Source organism: Physella acuta, unplaced genomic scaffold (assembly GCF_028476545.2).
Source record: "Physella acuta isolate Inbredline_101_S28 unplaced genomic scaffold, ASM2847654v3 ptg002361l, whole genome shotgun sequence".
Taxonomy (NCBI): Eukaryota; Metazoa; Mollusca; class Gastropoda; family Physidae; genus Physella; species Physella acuta.
In genome coordinates this window covers 77,576-104,185 of record NW_026733854.1, presented here as the reverse complement: position 1 = coordinate 104,185, position 26,610 = coordinate 77,576, and the positions used below count along the sequence as shown (strand labels likewise).

Below are 26,610 nucleotides of genomic sequence, written 5' to 3'. Positions count from 1 at the left end.
ATTGACAAAAAAAAAAAAAAAAACAGATTTACTACAGTTGGTATTGCTGTTTAAATTGTCAATGTTGATTAGTTCAGCCAAGCAAGTAAACATTCTTAACTAGGTCACTGATTCAAGCTCAATCTGAAAATCTAGGTCATTGACCTAAACTATACACTGATTATTAGGTCAGACAAGCAGGCCCTGTCGATTTAACACTTTCTTCATTTAACAAGTAGGGCCTACACTTTTTAAAGTTATCCTGCATTTATACATATCACATAAACCATATTGACAAATGGAGTCAGTGGTATAGAACAACGGCGTTCAATTTTTTTTTATTGTGTGTGCATTTCAATTTTGACTAGGATATAGTTGCTTGCAAATTGCATAAGTTGACACAAAAAATTATAAGCTAAGGTGGTCTAAGGCAGGGACTCTTAGACAGTTAACGAAACATGCTTATACTGGTGGGTGGGCAGGTTGAAATGTGTGGTCAATATATGGTATTAAGAAAAAAGAGTTACTATTGGGAGAGAGTGATAAGTTTCGTCAAAAAAAAACCAACAACAACACGTGTAGTTAAATGTGTGTACTATATAATGTACACGATCCCTAACTAGGTTACCCAATCAAAGATCAAAGTTAACAAGGACGCCCGAATAATGTAAAGCACACACTCGATCAAAACCTGAATCAGTCAGGCTGGATTTGTCAGGTGTACCCAGGTCCGTGTCCTACACAGTAGTGTTAAACTAAAGGGCGGGGGCGGGCTGCGAAGACCGCTTAGGGTGAAACCATCTAAGGGAGGTTACGTCAGGACTAAATCTATTTATAATGAGAAAGTCTGCCGTTTCGGAGTAGTTTAAGATTTTATAAGTCATATACGTCTTGAGGTACATGGTGACGCTCTCAGGGATGGGGATGACAATTGGCACCAAATTGCATATAGTCTGTGTATTATACATATAGCCATCAAAGGGGGGCCACACCATGGTTTACCGTACGAGTGTCACCCCAGTTGGCGACGCCTCTTATCCTACTCTGACAGTCAGGTCAACGTGCTTTATTTCAGTTCCCGAGGTGCAATGTCCTAAAATCTCCTTTCTCTTTTTAGCTAGACGACCGCTCCCAACTTGTTAATTATTTTATAATTTACCCCTCCCCCCCCCCAAACGAAACCCACCAAGCGTGACATTATACCGGTGAGATTTGTACAGGTGTCAGAATAACAAAGGCGATTTGCTTGATATCAGAGTTAAGCTATCGACTAACCTGTGATTATTTTATTGGTTATTGATCATGTGGAATTTTTTTTTGCTGCATATGCCGTTTTGAGAAGGACGTTATGTAGGGACAGGGTCATGTCTCGTCTGTCTAGCTGGCATGTTGCCTGCAGACCAACGGCAGACGTATGTTTGGTTACAAGACTTGACTTATAGGGGCAGGTTGTCTTGAACGTTTTGGAGTTCCAGTAAGTGTTTTATTATCACCAAACTTAATATAGAATAGGCGAATATTATCATTGGCCTATCCTATACAGATCTAGTTAATGTAATATTTTTTTTTAAATAATAAGTTCTATCAAACATATTTTATTAAATTTTAGAAGACTTTTGATAGTCTACAAAGCCAAACATCCTTACAACTTTCACAAACCGAAAATATATATGCTCTCCCCGCCATTATTTCTTGCTTAGTTACTTGCTCTGATGAAGTAGAGTTCACTTGTGTCACTGATCTCAGCATATGAGCAAGATGGTGTAGTCAGTTATATGTCCAGGTTATAATTTGAGTCAGAGCTAGGTGTACACGGGGACGGCCAGGACGAGTCTGAGAACCAAACTCTCGACTTTTCCGGCATATGTAACAGGCATTAATCTAACGGCAGAACAAATACTGTAAGTAGTCTACGCTAATTATATGGTTAGAATATCTGATATTATTAATCATATACTGAGAGGTTTACCCCAACCTTATCGTAAACAATAAAGTGGGAGTAAACTCAGAGGCGTAGCGGGGGGGGGGGGGGGGTGCGGACCGCTCCGGGTGACAACATTTGGGGGGGGGGGGGGGTGACACCTAAGGCAAAAAATAGCAAGATATATAGAGAAAAACTTGAGGGGGGGGGGAGGTGCAAATCGAAAGTTTGAGGGGGGGGGTGCAAATCGAAAATTTGAAAGTTTGTCCCCGGGAAGGGTCGCTACGCCTCTAGGGGGGGGGGTGACACCATTAAGTGCCGAACCGGGTGACACCCGACCTCGCTACGCCACTGAGTAAACTATTCTTATATAAAATAAAAGTAGCTTAACATTTGGAGACCACTTGCAGTTGTATGTCTATGACAAAATCACGTGGCAACATACACAGACACGTGCGCACTCACATATATTTTCAACTTAAAGCATAATTAATCCTATGCTTATCCTAAGGGGTCATCCATAAATGACGTCACGCTTTCTTTGGACGATTTTTTCCTCCCTCTACCCGCCATCACACATCGTCACAAAAAGCCAGACCCCCCCCCTAAAATAACGCCACACCTAAGTCTACCCCACCCCCTCAAAATTGCAGTTGAAGTTGAAAATATAGATATCTTTCCAAAACCTAGCCTGAACTCTGTCAACATAGAGTATTTTAATCAATTTCTATTAGATTTTATTTAAACAGTTTTCTAAAACGCGAAATAACGGATAAAATACGTTTTCTAACATTGAGTTTTTATAATGCAAAAGTGTGACGTCACAAAATCTTACCCCCCCCCCCCATCACAAAATTAAGGACCCCTCTCCCCTTCGAGTGTGACGTAATTTATTGACGACCACTAAAATGTGTGTAAAGGATATCCTAAAAACTACAAATAACCTGGTGTCACATCCGCTCTTGATGAAGTAAACCGATGACGCTACTGAATACTGAAAAACCAGTTTAAAAAATTCCCATTACGACTGCAATGTCTCACGCTCCACAAAATTTTCCATACCTGTTATAATCTACGGATGAATGTGTCTTTAGCAGCATACACTCCTTATATATTTACTACGCAATAAAGTTGAACTCACCCAAGTCACCTGTCTGCTCAGGGGATCAGACCATGGCCCAAGCAGCTGTACTATCTGCAGCCTACAGCCCAAGCCTCCAACTACCAGGCTACGCCCAGCACTACCCAACCCTCCACCGAGTTCCTCTGGCAGCCGTCAAACACGGCATCTTCCACCCCAACCCGCCCCGGTTCCGCCGGATGGAGATGGACAACACCTTGCATAAGCTGAGCAGCGAACATTGCAGGACCACGACGACCTGTGGCCCAAGTAAGTGCTAACGGTGGTCTGTCCTTCACACACGTACGTACATTAGCATGCACGTTTTTCATCATCTTACACGGTCATGTGATGTAGGCCAGTAACATTAGCTTATATGTTGATATCGAAGTATAAAACCGGGTTGGTCATACTTTTATACTTAGCAATAACTAATTGAAAACATGTTGATAATAGTGTGTATATATAATGATATATATATATATATATATATATATATATATATATATATATATATATATATATATATATGCCTATAGGATATATATATATATTTATCTATGTGAGTGTGTGTGTGACGTAAATTAGGCCCTATGGTATAGGCCTACATCAATCATTTTTCTTTAATAAACACTTTTCGTCAACCGTATAGGAGACTTTGCCAACTCAACATCAACCATCTTGTCTCCACCTCCTCATAGAGTTCATTCTATGGTAAGTATTCGTCTGCTCAACGAATTATCAACTGCCTTAGTTTAGTCATGTGATATGCAATATTATGGTAATAATTGGTCCTATAGGCTTACTTAAATCGGGGTAGAATGAAGCTAAGCCGCTGGATACGATTAATACGAAGTGGTTGTCAATGATAATAGTATATTTACTCATTGAATTATTTTTAGAGTATTGTTGCAGCGAATAATTTGCGCCCAACACACAAACAACACATTGAAGATATATCATAATTAAATTATTTTAAATTAAATTGGGACGTCCGTTCTATATATAACATTTTTTTTGGCATACTGGGAGTTTAGCAGTAGGCGACACAATGATCAGAACAGTTTTTAAGTGTTGAAAATCGATACAATCCTTTAATGTCATACCTTATGTCATTAGCCTAATGTTGCGCAATACAAATACTTTTCGGATAGTGTATAAAAACAGCTAAGGTCAGTAGAACATAAAATATATTTTAACGGCGAGGCAGGGGTCTTAGGTCCCCCATGGAACCCACAATTTCACGATCTTCAAATTGTTTTGGAATCATAAACACACATAGGTCTTATGTAGGCATATATATATATATATATATATATATATATATATATATATATATATATATATATATATATATATATATATATATATATATATATATATATATATATATATAAAGGGAAAGAGAGAGGTTCAAATCACCCCACCCCCAGGAAATAATCCTGCTTACGAGAGTGAATGTTATCTGACCTGGAGTTAGCTTTAGTCAAGGGTCGCAGTGTTAGAACGATATTGATCCAATGTTAGCAGCAACATTGGCAAGGTTTAACCAAATCAATGACAGCTGGTGTTTATTTTAATTCGTTATATTTTGTTATTGAACATAAATAATAATAATAGAGTTAATGGCTGTAAAAGGGTGACGTCATATATGGACGACCCTCCCACCACCACCATTATGAGGTGTCGGTGTCATAAAGAATTCTAGTGGCCATTTGAAATGTGTTCTGTAGTCTTATTTAAATGAAAATAATCAATTAGTCGTATAGGGACGAATGTATATAACACGAATGGGTGGTGGTGAATTATTGTTTTGATATAACTGACACTATATACTATGAAAATGAAGTGGTGGTGTAATTTTTAACCTGATTTTAGAAGTTATTGGGGTAGACTGAAGTGAACGTTGTTTTACTGGAGTGGATTATTGATGTGGGGTGGAGAGATACACACCATGAAAAAAACATCAAGTTATTTTGTGAGCGTCATAAAAAAAAGCTGACTAAATTAAGAAAAACTAACAACAACACTGCATCTTACACAGAGGCGCTGTGAGTCTGGAGCGGGGGGTGCGGACCGCACCGGGTGACACCAAGGAAAATTGCAAGATATATAGAATAAATATGTTTTTTTTTGCCAGTTCAATGAATGGTTAATTCGAGTTAAAAAGTATTTTAAGTACATATTGATGATCCCAACAAGGGGGGGGGGGGGGGGAGTGTGACACTATGACATAATCATTCAAACTACAGAGAAAACAATACTACACTCAGCTGCATTAACAACCGACTATAGATAAACATCCATTAGTATTAAATGTAAAAACTAAATCTATTACGGGGTAGGGGTTGGGGCCCAGCAACTGCAAAATTTACAAAATAAAAGGTATGTGTGTGGGAGGGGGATGACACCATAAGGTGTCGCACCGGGTGACACCCGAACTAGCTACGCCACTGATCTTACAATTTGCCTATCAACAGAACGCTACAGAAACGGGACGAAAACTGCACCGTCAGTATGTGTCATACGATGATCTTCTGTAAGTCATGTATGCCTACTGTTTTACTTTTGGCCAAGTATACCAAATTTGTTTTCACTCAGTGTTAAATATTCAGACTTATTGATCTACTCATTCTCTTTTTTTAAAGACAATCTCGCCTGGCCTGGTCAGATTTCCTAGGCAAAGGCACAGGACGATCTAAAAGCTCGCTTCCAGAGCTAGAGTCTGCCAAAGGTTGGTGTAGTTTTAATAAAGGGAAATAATTCGTGTTATCCAAGGGAGATAATTACCATTTAACGGCATTAAATGCAATCTGGAGTGTAGATCTAAATTAAAATAGGCTACACTAAATAGATCTACACTCGATAACGCTTTATTGTTTAAAGTTCATGGAAAGGGAACAGTGGCGGAACTAGAAAAAAATGGCCCCCCCCGCAAAAATTTTTTTTAGGCCCCTATATATATATATCTATATGTATATATATATATATATATATATATATATATATATATATATATATATATATATATATATATATATATATATATATATATATATATCGGGTGCAGTGGCGTAGCGAGGTCGGGTATCACCCGGTGCGGCACTTAATGGTGTCACCCCCCCAGAGGCATAGAGACCCTTCCCAGGGACAAACTTTCAAATTTTCGATTTGCACCCCCCCCCCCCTCAAGTTTTCGATTTGCACCCCCCCTCGAGTTTTTCTCTATATATTTTGCTATTTTTTGCCTTGGTGTCACCCCCCTAAATGGTGTCACCCGGTGCGGTCCGCACCCCCCCCCCCCCCCGAAAGAAATTAAATTTATATAATTTATATAGAAAATATATACTTTTAACAGTGCCCGCCCCCCCCCCCCCTCCGAAAATTTCAAGTGCCCCCCCCCCCCCCCCCCCCCGAAGAAAAAAGTCTGGAAGAAACACTGCCAAAGACCCACCCATATTATAACCGAATATAACCCCTCCCCGTTACGGGCTAAACATGAAATTAAACATTAATACATTCAAAGGTGATATAGATCTTTTGGTTGTTTTTAGGCTTAAAAGCTAGATCATTGTATCCTAAATTTGATTAACTTTAATGTATTTAGTGTTAATAACTAATGTTCAATTAATACGTGTACTAATTATAAAACAATTAATAATATAAAGACGAGCCTTACCTTCCTTGTTGTGTGAATTAGACTCGTCAACAAAATACTTCATCAGGTAAATGAACAACTACTGACTAGTGTCTTTAACAAAATGTGCAGAAGTAGTCAGTTTACAGTTCAGTAGTTCATAGACGGTTCGTTAATCTATGCATTACATCTTATTGTAAGATTAAGGGTGTGGTGAGGGGTAGAGGTGAGGGGTAGGGGTGAGAGGGGGGTGAGGGGGGAGGGGTGAGAGTTGGGAAGGTTCAAAGGAAGGGGACTAGAAAGTGCCGATAAACATCTACATCAATAGTGCCGACTTTTTCCGGTCGTCTAGAAGACCAGAATAGTCGCCGCAACATTTCCCCAGCCCGATTTCAAAGCGTGCCGGCAAAAACTTCAGATGCTTCGCTAAAGGGAGATAACTTAAACTTTCACAAGTTTATTGATACAGTTGTTAAAGTAAAAATGAACGCAATTATAAATGTATGACATCGAAATAAATAATTATATTTTTTGTAGAGTCCAGGCCAGTAGTTTAAACACACAATCATATATATATATATATATATATATATATATATATATATATATATATATATATATATATATATATATATATATTTAATAATGTAAACAATATAACAATCCTTTTTTGTTCTCCTAATCGACGCCACTAAAAGTAAAAAGGTAGCCTACGTCTTTGAAGTTGTCTATATGTCTGGCGGTCTCTCGAGCTATATTCTGTACATTTTTTTCAAAGACGTTTGCCGACTATCGTGTTTTTTGTAACTGTAGAAGAAAGATAACTCGACCTCCACCTAATTTAAAAAAAAAAAATAATTTTTTTTTTAATTTTTTTTTTTACATTTTAAAAAAAAAATAATTTAGCCAGGATTTTTGGGCCCCCAATCGGTCTGCCCCCCTCCCCCGCATTGCGGTGTCTGGCGGCACTGTAGTTCCGCCCCTGCGTCTTTGAAGTTGTCTATATGTCTGGCGGTCTCTCGAGCTATAGTCTGTACATTTTTTTTCAAAGACGTTTGCCGACTATCGTGTTTTTTTGTAACTGTAGAAGAAAGATAACTCGACCTCCACCTAATTTAAAAAAAAAAAAAATTAATTTTTTTTTTGTTTTAATTTTTTTTTTACATTTTTTTTTTAAAAATAATTTAGCCAGGATTTTTGGGCCCCCAATCGGTCTGCCCCCCTCCCCCGCATTGCGGTGTCTGGCGGCACTGTAGTTCCGCCCCTGCGTCTTTGAAGTTGTCTATATGTCTGGCGGTCTCTCGAGCTATAGTCTGTACTTTTTTTTTCAAAGACGTTTGCCGACTATCGTGTTTTTTTGTAACTGTAGAAAAAAGATAACTCGACCTCCACCTATTTTTTTTTTTTTTTTTTTTTTTTAAATTTTTTATTTAAATTTTTTTTTTTAATAATTTAGCCGGGATTTTTGGGCCCCCATTCGGTCTGGGCCCCCCCGCATTGCGGGGTCTGGCGGCACTGTAGTTCCGCCCCTGAAAGGGAAGTTTTTCCTGGATAATCAAAATTAAATTTTCCTAAACTAAATCTACAAGTAAGCAATTTTTTTTTTATAAACAAAGGAGCCTTTTTTAATAGTTTTGTGTATTGCTTATCTAAGTATCCATATTTTTCTATTTAGATGCTCATTTCCAGGGCTATGCAGTAAGATATTTGAGACCAGATTTAACTAAATCATGGAAGGTAATGTTTAATATGACACTTGTTTATACATTGGAACTATAATTGTAGTAATCAATTTCTGGAAGAAAAAAAGTTGTTTTAAACCTTTTTTAATGTAATGTAATAGTTTTTTCCTCCAACTTTCCAGTTTACCCTGCAAGCTGAACCCAAGCTGGATCAATATGGCCAGAGACCAATTCCTGCTAACATTTAGTAAGTTGATTTTGTTGTTCTTTTCAGTAAGGCCAGAGACCTGTTCCTGTTATTAAGTTGCTTCAGCAGATCCTTGCTGATATAAGACTATAAGAGATCAGTGGCCGAGGCAAAATGGTTTTAAAGCCCAAGATGACAACTTGAATTGGATCTAGCTGTCACATATTAGGAGTAGTATAATATCAGTTTAAGTGTTAGAATTAGGGTTTGCTGTATTAAGACAATAATATAATAATACAGTGACAAAGTCTTAAGCAAAGAGAAATTTGGGTGAGCATGATACAATATGGAATATATTTGTTAAAACTTATCGAGAGGGATCTGTACCTTTTCATAATTAATCAGATAAAATATGTTCTTTTCTAATGTTCAGCGCTCGATATCGGGACACCTACCCACAACAACATAGAAATGTGGCCAGTGAAATGTGGAGGTAAAAAGATTTGAACAGCCTTACTGCAGAGCATCTGATGAATAAGCTTGAGATTTAGACTAAGAGAAACAAGCCTGAGAATTGGACTAAGACAATTGGACAGTGTTAAAACTAACATTTTTCTTTTCCTTTAGACCTGTATGCTTTAAAGAAAACCAGTTTTTTTTATTTAATTTACATGGTTAAAAACCATACCATATCTATTAATACTATATTATGAAATGTATTAATATGAGCTTCCAACAGTATTAAATTTTAATTTTTATGTCTACATCTACCAAATCAGCATTGTTGTAAATAATGTTTTGATATTTAATTAAGTGCTTTTAAGTTTAAAAAAAAGATATAATAAAATTAGTTCATTTTGTAATATTTTTTTTGTGCAGATTAATTAAAGGTTATTGACAAAAAAATTAAACTCTATCCAGAAATTGTCAGTACGAAAATCTTTATATAGATTTGTAAGACACAACATTGAGACACTTGAATTCTAAAAAACAAATATTAAATTCATAATAATTTAAAGGAACTTTATTTTCTTTGTAAAAAAAACATTTCAGAATAGATAATTTATTATAACAAATGGTGTAAACACAAAGCACTGTCTGTGTTTATTAGAAAAAAAGTGAGTATGATTTGCACAAAAAAAGAAACATTACCCTCATCATAACTGGTAAGCTAAAGTGAAACTAAATCACTACCTGATGATGCACACACACACACAAATGGGCACACACACTCATCTGTATATGCAAACAATATCTTAGTCAACTGTATTCCGACGAAGAAGCACACACACACATCACCATCTTCATATATGCTTGATACAAAAAGCTTCAAGCATAATAAATAACTTTTATTTCATAAGTGGAAAACAACCTGAGAACTACTTAATGAGCAATTATTTCATCATCATCACAACCTACAATTTGGTAAAGATCAGCATTGATGTTTGTTTTACCCCTTTTAAACTGTATTTTAGACAAGGAAGGGATGTTTTCCACTATAAGAAATGTCAACATGAAGACAGTTTACAGTTATCTACAGATTTCTTTCTTGATTTCCACATAGTTTAATTGATGAAGATTGACAACTACTTTAGTGATTAGGTATAAGGAAAAAAAAAGGATAAAAAATATATATAGATTGTTCTTTGTTAAATAAAACTAAGAACATAAATTTAACGAAAGACAGTAATAAGTCGTCAATTACATTTTGCTGAAGTGTTATAAAAAAGTGTTTTCGCCTTTATTTTAATAGAAGAATTGAAATTGAACATTTGAAAGATTGTTTTAATAACACAATTTTAAAAAATGGTTTTATTTTTGTCTTACAAGACAGTACATCAGTATTTATACCTAGAATTTACAAACTTAATAACAAAAAAAAAAACTATATAAAGATTAATGTGTTTTTTATCACACAAGTTACAAATTCATTAATATTTTCAGGACTGGATATGGCAGTCTTGGTTTGCAGTTTCTGAAATATACTAGATCTATTTAGAGGCACTATTTTGGATTAACTTAGAAAAGGAAAGCCTAATTTTAAATTCCAAATTTTTAAACATATTTTAAATAGTACTAAGTAAAGAAAACTCTGTTGCCTTGTTCTTTCAAAACATCAGCTGGAAACAGCTACTGTGTATTACTTGACTGAACCAGATCAAAGTAATTTTTGTTTCACAAAAACTTAAATATTTGTTGGTGTGGCTGGTTTTTCTATGACAAGCTTATTAGATCCAAATAAATGACTGATAAGTGCCTGCAAAGAGAAAATGTGGTCCTCTTCATAACATTCCAACAAAATTAGTGAAAATTAATTTTATTAATACAGAATGAAAATGTTTAGGACAGAAATTTTTCTTCCTTTAAACAAAGCATGTTAAAGTACATTCTGAATCAAGTATAAATAGTATAAATAATCATAAATGATTGCTCTAAGATTTCCCCAAAATCAAAATTGTTCAGCAACTTAGATTGTGGATTGATTTAATAGTATTAATTTATACAAGTGTAGGAATAAACTTAGTTTAGTATCCTAAAAACTTAGTCTTAATTGATTTTTTACAGTGTGAATAAAACAGGCAAAAGAGTAGATGTATAGATTACCCAATACTCCCAATCATTTTGATTTAATAGAGAACAAACTTGAAAACACTTAGTATAAAAGAAATATTGACTAAACCTACTTGGCGTTTCAGAATATCTAAATTTTCTTTAGCTTTTGCAACCAGGTCTTGTATTTTGGTAACATTAGTCTCTGCTTTGTTTTCTTTAAATGCATCTTTTGTTCGTCTCAAGGCATACATTCTGAATTTTGAAACATGATAGATATTACACATTAAATTAAAGGAATGTTTAGAAAGGTGTTATTCTGTATAGTGTGTGGCCAGAAAATCAAAACAACAAAAGCAAATGTTTAATATCTGTATCTTCCATAAAAAACAACACCTGTTCCTACTTCTTAACCTATGAAAACAATTGCTGTCTATTTCAGACAAACTGGAAAATACTTGCAAAAATATATATTTAAATTAAATTTAGCTTAAGGGCATGGGCGGGTGTACTTTTCGTCATAAATCCACTAAATCATCGATTTCCCACTTTTACTTGATCTATACAGAATAACCATTGTTGAATCTAAAAATGACATTGTTATGACCCTAAAAACAGTATTTAATTGTGAAAAATCGGGTTCAATGTAGTGTGTACAGGGTCTTTTGTTTATTTTTTTGGTAAAAATAGCAATTTTTCGACCTAGAAAAGTACTATTAGACTTCGCGGAAACCTATTGTGTTTCATATCAATGGAAAGGCTGTGACCCCCTTTCTTTATTTGTTCTAAAATTAAATGACCAATCAAAATACCTATTTTAATGTGATTATTTTTCTACGTCATAAAGTTGTTTATTTTACTCAGTCGGGTTTTTCCGGTATGCAAATTTTTGACCTCAATTTTTTCATTGGCATACGACGGCGGAAGCTAGTTAGCGATTGGTCGTTTCGCTTCGGAAGTAAACATTCCCTTAGTTTCAGCGCGTTGCTAAGTTTGATCCAGTTTTGTTTCTCTAAGCTTCTGTAAAATACTTACATTATTTTAACATATAATTATTTCAATTAAATATACTATTAACAGTTTAGATTAGTTTGTGTGAATTATCATAAGCAGTGAGACGATTTAATTTGTTTCTCTTTCGATAATGCGTAGAACAAAACACTGGCTAAAAATAGATTCACACATCTAACTAATTTACTAAAGCTAGGGCACGTCCGAATGCAACTGATTGCAGCTACCGCTACTCAATCTAGCACTATTCAGACAAGCACTGGTGCAGATGTAATATGCACATTTACTAAGAAACTGCGGCAATGTAAGAAACAGTTTTTACAGACAGAAGAAAGTACTGTTACATCTAGTACTGGTAGTACTAATTGTAAACCACAGCCATGCAGAATTATTGTCGACTGTGATTTGCTTCTTGATGTTATCAATACATTTCCTCGCACATTTCCTGACTACTATTGATGAAAAAAAGTGTAAAGGGTTTGCTTCAAGCATGGTGTGGCAGTAATAAAAATGTTGTAAACCGTAAGTATACAACTGCAAAAGAATCCAGAACAAGGCCTTTCACAATAAACAAAGACATCGTCTTATCATAATTGGCTTTGAGACATGAGACCACGCAAAATATACTGCTGTTTCTGCGATAGCATAATTCAATTTTGGGCCCAGGCATGCTATGGCATTGCTGTCAAAAGAAGGAAACCATAGTCGAAGACCCAGTGAAGGACGCCAAAAAAGACGCCATGACAACAGCTTTACTACAACTCTAGGTAAAACAAAGAGCGCCAGAAAAAAAGAAAACTAACAGCCGAACAAGCTCAGAAGGAATATATTCAGCAGCACCATACTTCAGGCTATACATGTGGTCGATTTTAGTGACATATAGCGATAAATGTTCATTTTTTGCAACTTTTTGTTAGTTTTTTGCGTTTTTCTCAGTTTGATGTTTTTTTGTACAATTGTTGAAATAACTTTGTTAATAATTATCAGAACTGAACTAAATTTGCTCCAGTTACTCTTTATATATGTTCAAATAAAACTGATAGAACACTTTTGGAATTTTTGTAAAAAAAAATTTTTGTTGTTGAAATAGTGAAAAAATTGGACGAAATAATGAAATTTTTACAGTAATGTTTGAAAAAAAAAAGTAAAAAAAAAACCTATTTTCTTTTTTGAAAATGTAATCTATCAGAAGTCTTAAACACATGTGTCTGCAGTCTATATTAAGTTTTCATGAAATTTGTACAAACCATTTTTGAGTTATTTCCATTTAAAAATCGTCAATAAAATCCAATATGGCCGCCGTCACCATGGCAACGGAAGATTTAAAAAATTAAAAAAAATATTTTTATGCTTAACTCTTTGAGTTATAACTATTAGCCAAGTATTACATCTTTAGACTCGGAAATAAGGAAGTTGGTACTCATCACCCGCCCATGCCCTTAAATGATAACAACATATTCTAGAAAAAATATCTGACAATATCAAGTGTATCCTAAGCACTCTTTTGGATGTCATGGATAGCTTTAGTACCAATTTAAAAATCGGTGGAATTTATTCAAGGCTACAAGTTAACATTGAATTCAAGGCCCAAACAAATTTAGATTAGAGACTGAAATATAGAATAGAAAAGGCCCTGGTAAAATTGAAGGCATAATTGCCTTACAAATATATAATATATCTATATATATAGCAGAAATTTTGAGGAGAAAGCAGTTAGATTAGGCATTTTGACTTCCGCAGTTCCTATGTGGTACTACCACTTCCGGACTTTTTATGCGTTGTTGTAGAAATTGTCCATTTTTTAAAATATCAATTATGGCCATCAGAATTGAAGAATAAAATGTATTCAAAACAAAGATTTGAGTAGTATTTCATCTTTTATATATATTAAGGAACGAATTAGCTCCCGTTTTACATTGTCTGATACAGAAAGCGATCAACGATAATAGCAAATATTTGTCTAAATCGCAACGCTATCGAGCAGATGCATTGACAACTAAATTTTAGATATAAAATAAGCACCTAATTAAATGACAACCGGATATAAGATCATCCCAACCATTTTGATAAATAGAAATGTCAACTTTAAGGGTTTTTAAGCACGGAGGAATGAGGAGTAGTGCAATAAAATTCGTAGGTAAGGAACGAGAAAGCCTGCGTAATTTCAAAATGATGGCAGAGTTACGAGATACTGATAAAAAGTATGTGCATACAATGTTTTTTTATTAGCTATTTGTTTAAACATGGACTGTTACAATAAAATGGGCTAAAAATAAATATACTATATATCTAAATTATTTAAATAAAAATTGAAAGAATGGAATTAATTGCGGCCTAAATAATAACATTTTTAATTAGCCAGATTGTTATTAACTATTAACCTTTTTAATAACAGGTCAACTAGATCTAGATAACTAGTAGTAATGAATTATAAATATGATTTCTGGGCAGATAAATAGATTATAAAGGCATTTTCAAGTAGATATTGATATATAATATATTTATTGCAAACAATTTTTAAAAAAAGAATCTAAATGGAAAAGAAAACACTAAAATAATATTAGGTGTAATATAAAAAAAAATTATTAGGCCTACTAAATGTAAATAGCCTATCTAAATCTATAAGGAGCCTAAATTAAAAATTATAATGCTCATTTTAATAAGCTAAAGCTTATACAGTTTATTTATCGGCAACAATAATGGAAAAAAATGTTCACACAGAAACATGATCACTTTAATGTGGTTTTAAGAATTTATCAAAGGATACATCAACTTCAGTAAACATTTTATAAAAGATAATACTGTGCAATGTCATTAAATTTTAGTAATTATTTCACATTTTTAGGCAGATTTATGTTTTGAAAGTTACAAAAAATGTTTCATTCATGTACCTTTTTTAAACAATTGTATTAAACTTTTCAGTAATAAATAAACACTAGCGATGTTTTCATCAGATGCAACAAAGCTCGTTTACTTTAGCTGCCATCTTGTTTAAGCTTTTTTTGTAAACTTATAGCGGGAGAATCAGGGGAAGCCACTCTATATTACAAATGGCTGCTGTTTATATAGCAAATCTTGCTAGCAAACACAGCTGTTTTAAGTTAATTTCTGGCCTATATTGATATATTTAGCCATTGATTTTGGTTTATTATTCAATAATCTAAAATATTTGACACAAATATATCACAATATACTTCTATTAAAGCCTTAAAAATGAGGCAACTTTGTCGCACATTACTAGCCTCGGTTGATTTTACGTATCTAAAACGATAGATTACCTTTTTGATATATTAGAAATGGGTTTTAATTTTCCATAAAATCGATGTATATTGTAAAATAATATAAAAATCAGGGATATTTTCCCAATATGCCTAAGTTTAAGTTAGAATCAGATTAATTTCTGTTTCATCACCTCACTGTTGGTTGGGTCATACAAGACTCCCAAGAGAAGAGGGTAAAATCTTAGTTTAGCGTCGTAAATTCCAACGTAGCTAGTAATGTGCGATGAAGGTAACTAATGAATATTTCATTCATTTGGCCATATTTATGTCATATTTTACATAATATAACAGATAATTGAATAACAAATCACAATCCAAGACCAAACCAGTCGTAAATATCCTGGAATAAACTTTAAACTACCCCGTTCAAGACAACAATGAGTAAATACAAGCAGCGGCCATGTTTTAAAAACAATAAATTGTCTATTCGCATGTCTTTTGTGTTGATTTTGTGGTTTAATATGACTGTTTTGTATTGGTTTAATATATGCCGGGGGTCGTCCATAAATGACGTCACACTCGTAGGGGGGAGGGGGGTCCGTAATTTTGTGACGTTGTGTGATGAGGGGGAGGGGGAGGGGTTCAGATGGTGCGACGTCACACTTTTGCATTTTAAAAAAGTAATGTTAGAAAACGAATTTTAGACGTTATTTTGCGTTTTAAAAAACTGTTTTAATACATTATAATAACAATTAATCAATTGTTATTATAATGTATTAAAACAGTTTTGACAGAGTTCAGACAAGATTTTGGAAAAACATAGCTGTTTAAAAACAATTCAACTGCAATTTTGAGGGGGGGGGGGGGGGTTGTAGGCTAAGGTGTGACGTCATTTTAGGGGGGGGGGGTCTGGCTTTTTGTGACGACGTGTGACGGAGGGGAGGGGGAGGTAAAAATCGTCAAAAAAGCGTGACATCATTTATGGATGACCCCCTGTATAGTAATTTTACTTTTTTTTTAAAAATATAGTTGACATGAATGACTAATAAACCTTATCAGACTTAATAGTGTGCATCCAAGACCACAACAATTGTTGGGAGGTCAAACTTTTGAACACTTTATTTGCAAATCAATATTAGATCGCTCATAAATGACGTCGCTCTTAAGATAGTAATGACAGCGTGCATTATTACAGAACAAACATATGAACATATTGTTTCAGATAGAAATTGTGATTTGTGGTGGGGAGAAGTTGAGTAGAACTCAGCGATATGATTTTGGAGACAGGTCAGGTTTTTTTTAGTGAAAACAGGGGATGGTTGTGGGAGAAAGACCAGCTGTAGAAGTATGACGCGTCATTCATTGGTGATCCATTTTCTCAGTAGGGACGATAGAACTATTAAGAAGGGTCAAGAAATGTAAAAAGCATGCTGAGTCGCATTTCTTGAACCCCACCTTTTCATTCCCCCACTTAGCACATCGTCACCCGAGTTAACGCTCGCGCGTGATGTCATATACCGGTACCGCCGGCCGTTAGGCTAATTTTATAGAAAAATACAAACAAGCACTGCCGTTTTGACGCTTATGCGACGTTTAATTTGATTACATAAGTTGGTGTTCATTAAACAGCCCCTAACACATTTATCACTCGTCCATTTAAACGTACGTGGTTATTTCTGCTGTCTTGAGACTTTCGGCCCTTTAAAAATGTATTAAGCTCTCACCGTATAGAACTAGACTACCCATATTAAGCTCCAAAAGAAGCTTGGTGAAAACAGGATGGCCGTCCGATTTTGAAGCTACTCTGCGCTTTATAAAAAGCACAATAAACAATGACACTTATATTAAAGTAAATTATAGTTCTGAATCTTGATACATTAAAAGTGATGTTTGGAAATTAAAAGCCAGACAGTCAACATGATATTTCAATTTAAGTCCAAGAAAATAAATTTCCTCAAACGACGGAACATTACTAAATTTTCGCGCTGTTTAGCAAAATTGAATTTAAGTATCATCTTTCAAAGCGCGATAGCCTACTGTTGCTCTAACGCGGCCCATGCTAATGGCTGTATCCCTAACGCCCCGCATTAGACGCGGCTTATTCGTCGGCAGGCATTTGGTGTCAAGCCTTTTTGACGTGGAGAATGTGTTGAGGCCGTTTTGCAAAATGTCTTAAACTATCAGGCTTGCAACATTTTTGATGAGCAAGGTATACGTATACTAATGCTTATTTATCGTTATTTTGATTGAACAAAGCATTATAGAGGTTCTCTGTCAATGATCTAGGTATTTTCCCCGTTCACCTCCTTTCATGAGACCGACACGTCATAAATTGCGGAGCCGCTTGAGTTGACGTCACAAATCTTTACTCACTCCCGTAGCAAATAATATGTGATATCATTTATGGACAACCCCATATCACTCACTTGGGTACTTGATATTGACAATTTGACAACAAAGGATAACCAAAATGTGTCCGGCAGGTGGAGACTTGCGATGGACCATAATGACAACACGCACTTAAGGGGTGGACTGGCTCATTGTTTTAGATCAGGGGTCTCCAAACTACGGCCCGCGGGCCGGATGCGGCCCGCGAGGTCCTCTCATCCGGCCCGCGGAGATCTTTTTGTCCACGGAAAAAACGTTTGTTGGTTATGGCTGAGGAGCTTTGCCCAGAAAAATCAAAGACATGCCTGGAAGAAACTGGCCCCCGAACAGAAATTTGATAGTTAATGCGGCCCTCGGACTGAAAAGTTTGGAGACCCCTGTTTTAGATGATGTTTTACTAGGGAAGCTGGTGGATAATACATTTTGTCTCTCCGTATATATATAAATGATGACAAACATTTAATGTTGTCAAAATTATGGTTAGAGATCTTAGATAAGGCAGAGTGAAGCGTAATTTTTTACATTATGACTTGTTGTCAGTAGCGTAGCGAGGGGGGCGGGGGGGGGGGGGGAGGGGCGGGGGGGGAGGGACATATGTCCCCGGGCGCCGACCTTAAGGGGCGCCAAAATGGGTTGGAAAAATAAATTGAAAGGCTTAGGGGGGGGGGGGTGCAAATTGAAAGTTTGAGGGGGTGCAAATCGAAATCTTGAGGGGGGGGGTGCAAAATCGAAAGTTTGAGGGGGGGTGCAAATCGAAATCTTGAGGGGGGTGCAAATCGAAAAGTTTGTCCCCAGGCGCCGGGAAGGGTCGCTACGCCTCTGCTTGTTGTGACATTGACAACAAAAATATGACGGAGGTTGGGGTTTAATTAAGGTAAAGAGAAGTAAAAAAATGTCATAAGTTACGGTATAATCACTAATTGATGAAAAGAAAAACCTGAAATGAAAATAGTCATTCAAACAATAAGAAAAAACTCAAACTATATAGTAATAGTAAGATCAAATAAACATTAGTTAAAAAAACGTGATTTAATACATGGATACAAGTTGCATCTCACAATGCTTCTAGAATTAATAAAGTTGTTTGTTAGGAAATTCAGTTTTTAAAGGGCAGAATTTAAAAAAAAAAATGCTTTGTAATACGGACTATACAACAAGACAATCATATTTAAATACATTTTCATACGAATAGAAATGAAAGGGAAGCTACTCTAAATAACATTTTCTCAAGATGGCTGCTGTTTTTAATAGCAGATTTACTATCTCGAACAGGGTTGATAAAAATTAATTTCAGGATATTTAAATTGATTTAATCATAAATGGTGATCTATTATTCAATTATCTATAATATTTTATCAAAATATACGAAAATATACTTATATTTAATGACATATTCATTAGTTCACTCTCTCCCACATTACTAGTTTTGGCCGAATTTACGACGCTAAACTAAGATTTTACCGAGAAGAGGGCTGAGAGGGCCATAAATTACATTGACTTTATTTTAATTTAATCAGTTATCTACAATTTTTTACACAAATATAGAATCTAGATCTATCACAATATTCTTTAAAAAAATCATACCTAAAGTTATAATCTGACAACTTATTACTTTCTCTTAAAAGTTGTTTGTACAAGGATAAGATCTGTACTTTTGTGGGCGCCGCCATTGTTTTTTTAATGAAAAAAATGTGGATTGGATTGTGTACTATTTTACAATAATTTGACGTAATAATATGCCTCGACGAGAAACATTTATGATTTGAAAGTATAAATATTTTAAATAGTTTTATGCTATTTTGGACTTATTTTACTTCTCTAGATGTAGATCAACTAATTTAAGAAAGTTTCAAACATTTAAAAAAGACAAGGTCACCTTTTTTTTTCATCTTCCGCTAGAAAAATATAAACAATTCAGATCTCCACTTTCGTTTTAAATCGCAAAGGACTTGTCACCTTGTCGGTTAGGGTATGAACTTTTTTCAACAATGAATCGACCGGTATTTAAAAGCCATTGCTTCCTCAACAACTTGCGTTTGGAGAAAGCGGTTTTATTTTCTTGTATTTTAAAAAGCGAGAAACCTCTGAATAGAAGACTTTCTCAGAAAACGCAATCAAATAGGCATAATTTTGGTGAAACTGTTGACATTTTGGGTGAACATTACCAAACAGATCATCTAACCAACATCACACCTGCTATAATTTCCAAAGTGGGAAGAAATCTACATAATGTTCCTTTTCATCCTCTTAATCTCATTTACAAAAGAATAGAAGCCTATTTCCACCAGACTTTCTTGCGCCGTGGTAATCCTGTTTTTTCAGCATACAACAGGCTTTCTCCAATTGTCACCCTTGAACAAAACTTTGACAGTTTACTTGTTCCACCCAATCATGTAAGCCGTTCACCGTCTGATACTTATTACATCAATTCTAAATATATGCTTCGTGCTCATACATCAGCCCATCAGCGTGACCTAATACGATCAGGCCTAGACTCATTTCTAGTTGCTGGGGATGTGTATAGACGAGATGCTGTAGATTCTACCCATTATCCGGTGTTTCATCAAGTTGAAGGTGTACGCCTATTTTCAGATTTTGAGGTAAAAATTTGCTTGTTCAGGAACAATAAAAACCACAAAATGTTAAGCTATAAATAAAAAAAAATATTTATTTTACACCCTGGGACACTGGCCATTCCTCAACCATAAAAGATCTCTTTGCAGATCATCCCAGCTTCTCAAATAGTCTGTTTATCTTTCTGAGATATGCCATATCTATCATGTTGTAGACCTTGTAAAATCCAGATCTCCTATTTCCGATCTCTTGCAGCAGTAGTAACTATGTTGAATAACATCAGCACCAACACAGTGCTACAGTGGCCACAACCCAATTTGTATGCGCTTCAAGGAAATTTTTCTGTTGGTTCTCATGTTCTACAAGCACAAGATTAATAAAATAGAGTTGTGGATTTTTATTCTGAAATTTATTATGTATATTGATAAAAAAAAGTGATTAATTCCTTTATTATTAAAGTAATAAAAGATGTATAGATACAAATAGCTTGCAAAGTATTAGCTTGCACAGCTGTTATTTGAACATAATTTAAAGTGGCCAATACTAGAAGTCCCTCACAAGTGTTAGGTTCATGACAGTGTTTGAGTAGGCCTACTTGTTAAGATTAAGTTAGGATATTGATTTATAATAGTAATAATATGATACTTGTCTCATCACACATATTTTCAACAATGATTTATTTTTGTATTATCCATGCATTCACTCATGTTTACATAACTACATTGGCAATAATTATTAATAATTTTCTTTTATAAACAACGTGTTATCACTAATACTATAACATTAATGATGAATTCTTTCAGCTTTTCTCAAAATATCCTGAATCCTCAAACCTCAAACTTTTTGAGGTTGGCCAAAGAGAGGGAAACAAACAGGAAACACATATACTTGAAACATCACACCTTGTGGGCAGTGATCTGAAAAAATCATTAGAAGGACTTATGCAATCTTTATTTGGAGAAGGTATTGTTACTTTTCTGACATTAATTGCAAAAAATATTTCTTTATTTGATCTTCTTTGTACTTGTTTCTTTCAGTTTAGGCAAGAGAATTTTCTTGTTTCTGTGGTCCTTTTACACTGTTTTTTTTGTTTTTCACAAATGAATTTTTACAAATTATGTCTGACACTACAAGTAACACTTAATTGTTTAATTTATCCTACCCCCTTTATTTAATGACACATAAATATTAGATTGCAATCTTACAATACTTACATCAGTCCGTTATCCTTTTAACTTCATTCCCTAACTTTATCTATTTAAACACAGTTAAGTAGGTTTATTTATTTGGAACATTTTTCAGATCTCCAAATGAGGTGGGTTGAAGCCTTTTTCCCATTCACCCATCCATCATGGGAGCTAGAGATATTTCACCAGGGTCAATGGGTGGAGATGTTAGGCTGTGGAATAATGGAGCAGAAGTTAGTGGATTCCTGTGAGTTTTTACTGAGGGAGAAACTTAGTTTCTAATTCAGCACTTGAATATAATAACAATGATTTATTGAATTGAATGAAATAGCAGTAATAAACATTCATCATTTAACTGTTTGCTTGTAGCATTTATAATTTAAAAAAACCTAACCATTTTCTGAAATGGAGGGAAATTAACTATTTATTTTATTTTTGAAAGCTTATATTGATTCATAAATAAATTAGACCATTAGTTAAAACTATGAACCCATTTAACTTATTGATGCAAAAAATATTTTGTTTACACACTGAAAAAAATCTTTTTCAGCTGGCGCTATTAATAAAGCAGGTTGGGCATTTGGAATGGGACTAGAGAGGTTGGCTATGAAGCTGTATTCAATACCAGACATCAGATTATTCTGGAGCACAGACTCAGGATTTCTATCACAGTTTCAAGGCAAAGACTGTAAAGATAAAATAACATATAAGGTGGGATTTTTTTGTTTTATTTGGACATCTTAACATAATGTGGGGGGTCGGCGTGGTTGAGTCGGTAAAGCTCATGGTTGCTAAACCGAAAAGTCTCTAGTTCGAACCCCCGGGCAGATGAGGCTCGTTAGCTGGGGACAGCCACTCTTCTAGGAGAGACAACTCCAAAATCAAACAACTGCTGCCTTGTAGTTTGTTCTTGGTTAGACAAAGGCTATGGAAGCAAATCCAAAAAGAAAAGCAGGCTGAAATCTGAGTCAATGGCCTCAATGGTGCATAACCAGTTGACACGTAACGCTTAATTGTGTTGGAGGCGTGGTCGAGTCAGCAAAAAGCTCATGGTTGATAAATTCGAACAAAGTCTCGAGTTCAAACGCACTGGCAGATAAATCTCGATCCCCTTCAACACTAATAATTAAGAACGAAGAAGAAGAAGAGGAAAACATAATGTGGGATTTGACTTAGTGGCATATTTAACCTTTGTTCCATTAAGGTATAACTATAAGAGTGTGATTCGCTTAAATAATGTGTATCATATATGGTTTGATTTGTTCCGAAAGAGATATCATAACATACACAGTGGGATTGTATTGAGATCAGAAATAGGTTATATCTTAACATAATGAAAATATATGACTGGCTTCAGGACATCTGTTAGCTATAGCATCTAATTAACACTTCTGTGTTTCATATTGTGCTAATGAAATTAATCATGTGTAGGATGTTTCAAATTTGCTTGCATCAGTGTTGGAAACTTGTGTTGCATATTAATGAAACGTAGATCTACAAATTTGATTAACAACTTTTGAAATAATTCTTGAATAGAATTTTGAAAAGGAATGCAATAATTTCCTGTTATTTTACTCCTGATTCCTGTCCAGCCGGTGAGCAAGTACCCACAGTGTGTTAACGACATCTCATTTTGGATCCCGCAGAACTTTTCATCCAATGATTTCTATGACCTGGTTAGGTCTGTCAGCGAAGACTTAATTGAGCAGGTGAGGGTTTCATGTTGTCTCCAGAAGTTAACACATAGCTTTTGTTTCTTGTATTAGGAAAAGAATTTTTAAGTTACTTTTTTATGCATAAATCAATGGAATAAATCTTGTCGTTTAATGCATTTTTTCTGTTTTTATTTTCTTATCATTGCTGATTTATTGTAGGCAAATATTTTCTTTTCTTCTGTTTGTTGCTTGATATCTTTTTTTTCAAGTCTGCTTTCTACTGATATAAATTTTAGCTCCAACTGAATTGGACAATGGTATGTCTTACAAAAATACCAGCTCAAACTCAACTTACCCTGTGTTATGTTGTGTGTTGTACCCATGGTTGGAAATTTACAAATTACAACACAGCGTTTGAAAGTTAATGCATATGAGCCGACCCGCGGCATATCATACGCCGCTATTTAGTTGTTGTTTTTTTTCTACTTTTCAGTTATTCATAATTTGTGGATTCGACACTACCAACGCTGCCACTGAAAATATTTCTTTAAAACACTATAAGTAGCTCGTTAAGGACGATAACCCCCCCTCCTTCCCCCCTCCCCCCCCCTCAGTTAAAGTAAACTCCACTTAGTTCCCCCCCCCCCCTATGTTTAAAATCATTTCAAACTAAATTATCTGCCCCTAATAGTCGTCACTAAACCCCTGATCTGTTTGTAAACATTTAGAGTGAACCACAGCTCACCAGATCATGTAGGGGTGGGGAGGTAGGGAGCACTTTTTGCAGCTTGTTTTCTAGCGTCTCCCAGAAGAGAATTATATATATAGATAAACAAAAAGTGGGACTACTCTAAACTTAAGTTATTGTTTAAAACACCCTCTATTTATAAAAATCCATCTAATACATTCATAACATACCCAAGTGAAAATAAATCTATTTTGTATTGAGATATTATCAGCTAAATAATCTATCTAATATATTTAAAGGATAGTTCCCTTTTCAAACCTAATGGTCCATGGGGCAAGTGAAGTAGAGCTCACCAATTTCTGTGAACTCGGCTAAAAGTGATAGTGTGGTCAGCATTATGCCCAGCCACCTTTACTTTCCCTAATGTATGTTAGATAGCCATCTGAGCTTAGTGGACTCAGGGAACTTCTATTGAATTGAACCCTGATTCGAACTTGAGACTTTCGGGTTAGCAATCCCATGATATATTTATGACAAATTCTATTGTTTTAATGATTTCCTCTGCCCATCAGGTGGAGTTGATAGATGAGTTCACCCACCCTAAAACAAAGCGCAGCAGTCATTGTTACCGCATCACCTACCGTCACATGGAGAAAACTCTGACTCAGGAGGAAGTGAACGCTGTCCACAAGCAAATAGAATCAGATGCCGCCTCTAAGTTGGGTGTTGAGATACGATAACACAAGTTGGGCTTTTTGGTTACACATATTAGAACTATGGATGCTAGTTTTTAGACTGTTTGTTTCAAATGTGTACAATGTTTTATTTCTGTCAATACTATGCTGTGGTATGGAGTAATTACAAGATTTTATCAAAATATGTTTTAAAAATATGTTTAGTTTACACAACAGCCTTATTAATATTTAATAAGAAACGTTTAAAAAGGTAAAATAAGTTTCCCCTTTGAACCTCAAACTTTGCATTATAAGTCAAACTTAAATTACATTTTGATGTCTATCAAGTGAAACTGTAATTAACATTTGATGTCTGTTTAATTAAAATGTAAATTAAGTTTTGATGTCTGTCTAATTAAACTGTAATTAAGTTTGAATGTATGTCTAGTTAAACTATATAACTTTTGAATGTTTGTCTAATTAAACTATATTTAAGAATTTGTAAAAAAACAGTAAATGTTGACCAAACTAAGAGCACTACTTTGTCAAAGCCAGAGTTGAGACTTGTACTTAGTGTTGTAAATGGGTGGGTTAGGATAGAAACCCTTGGACACCTCAAGCGACAGCTTACAGCTTCTTGTATATGTGCTCATTTAGTTACAGCTATTTGTGACAGTGTGCTCATGTCATTTTGAATTTTAACATTTTGATTGAATATCATAAAACCATCATTTTACATTCTTAAAATCTTTGTGTCCAGATTGTTTTGTATTTAGACTGACTGCTGTTTGTGTGTCCCATTAGTTGATTGCTTAAGTGTTCAAAGTTGATTACTAAAGAAATACGCTCTTTCTTTATAAGCATTTTAATGCAGTATCATACAACAACGCTTCAGTATTGCTTAATCGCTTTAGTTATCTTTTTCAAACTTTTTAAATATAAATAGCTTGTAACTAACATTTTTTTAATCAAGCCTTTTAAAAAAATGTATATTTAAACTTGACATGGCAGAGCAGTAGAGCTTATGACTGCTAACCCAAAAGTCTCGAGTTTGGATCCTAGTCTGAGTCTTTAGGACGACCCTGAGACTACCCAGCTATAATGGGTACCTAAATCACGATTGGGAAAACAACGTAGCTTGGCATAGTGCTGACCACACTATTTTCTTGTATGCCGAAGTCATTGAAACAGATGAGCTCTACTTTATCTGCCCCATGTGTCTAGGGCACGAACAGGAAAAGATAATGAAGACATGTTATGAAAAGTACCAGGCACATCAAGGCTTGTCAAGTTTTGAATGCTGCTATCTAGTTGTTGGCAGTTGTGGGCAGGCACCATGTAGGTCATCTTAGGCTGAAATCAAATGCCTTGTCACAGGGACCAATGCCCCACAAAACAGATCTTTGACCCCAGACAAAATGCCCTGCAAACTTGATGTTTTGACCAATGCCTCCCAAAACATATCTTTGACCCCAGACAAAATGCCCTGCAAACTTGATGTTTTGACCAATGCCTCCCAAAACAGATCTTTGACCCTTGACAAAATGCCCTGCAAACTTGATGTCTTGACCAATGCCCCACAAAACAGATCTTTGACCCTAGACAAAATTCCCTGCAAACTTGATGTTTTGACCAATGCCTCCTAAAACAGATCTTTGACCCTAGACAAAATGCCATGCAAACTTGATGTTTTGACCAATGCCCCACAAAACAGATCTTTGACCCCAGACAAAATGCCCTGCAAACTTGATGTTTTGACCAATGCCTACCAAAACATTTTTGACCCTAGACAAAATGCCCTGCAAACTTGATGTTTTGACCAATGCCTCCCAAAACATATCTTTGACCCCAGACAAAATGCCCTGCAAACTTGATGTTTTGACCAATGCCCCACAAAACAGATCTTTGACCCAAGACAAAATGACATGCAAACTTGATGTTTTGACCAATGCCTCCTAAAACATATCTTTGACCCCAGACAAAATGCCCTGCAAACTTGATGTTTTGACCAATGCCCCACAAAACAGATATTTGACCCTAGACAAAATGCCATGCAAACTTGATGTTTTGACCAATGCCTCCTAAAACAGATCTTTGACCCTAGACAAAATGCCATGCAAACTTGATGTTTTGACC

The 26,610-nt window shown here is 35.1% G+C and overlaps 3 protein-coding genes across 3 annotated transcripts; 2 read left to right on the top strand and 1 right to left on the bottom strand.

The window, feature by feature from the left end:
* The first annotated feature begins 1,338 nt into the window (after nt 1-1,338).
* On the top strand, nt 1,339-9,406 carry LOC131933080 (testis, prostate and placenta-expressed protein). Its single transcript, XM_059289909.1, has 8 exons — nt 1,339-1,453; nt 3,063-3,290; nt 3,673-3,734; nt 5,501-5,559; nt 5,669-5,754; nt 8,333-8,394; nt 8,522-8,586; nt 8,960-9,406. The coding sequence occupies exons 2-8, from the start codon at nt 3,074-3,076 to the stop codon at nt 9,021-9,023; spliced, it is 615 nt and encodes a 204-aa protein (XP_059145892.1). The 5' UTR covers nt 1,339-1,453; nt 3,063-3,073; the 3' UTR covers nt 9,024-9,406.
* Nucleotides 9,407-9,529: 123 nt separating this feature from the next.
* Nucleotides 9,530-19,379, bottom strand: LOC131933079 (LYR motif-containing protein 4). Its single transcript, XM_059289908.1, has 3 exons — nt 19,281-19,379; nt 11,211-11,331; nt 9,530-10,783 (listed from the first exon to the last, which is right to left on the bottom strand). Exons 1-3 carry the CDS (start codon nt 19,364-19,366, stop codon nt 10,712-10,714), a joined length of 279 nt encoding a protein of 92 aa, XP_059145891.1. The 5' UTR covers nt 19,367-19,379; the 3' UTR covers nt 9,530-10,711.
* Nucleotides 19,380-19,599: 220 nt separating this feature from the next.
* On the top strand, nt 19,600-25,238 carry LOC131933074 (phenylalanine--tRNA ligase, mitochondrial). The gene is made up of 6 exons (XM_059289904.1): nt 19,600-20,296; nt 21,074-21,233; nt 21,573-21,704; nt 22,008-22,168; nt 23,050-23,166; nt 24,373-25,238. Exons 1-6 carry the CDS (start codon nt 19,685-19,687, stop codon nt 24,538-24,540), a joined length of 1,350 nt encoding a protein of 449 aa, XP_059145887.1. The 5' UTR covers nt 19,600-19,684; the 3' UTR covers nt 24,541-25,238.
* Nucleotides 25,239-26,610: the final 1,372 nt, after the last annotated feature.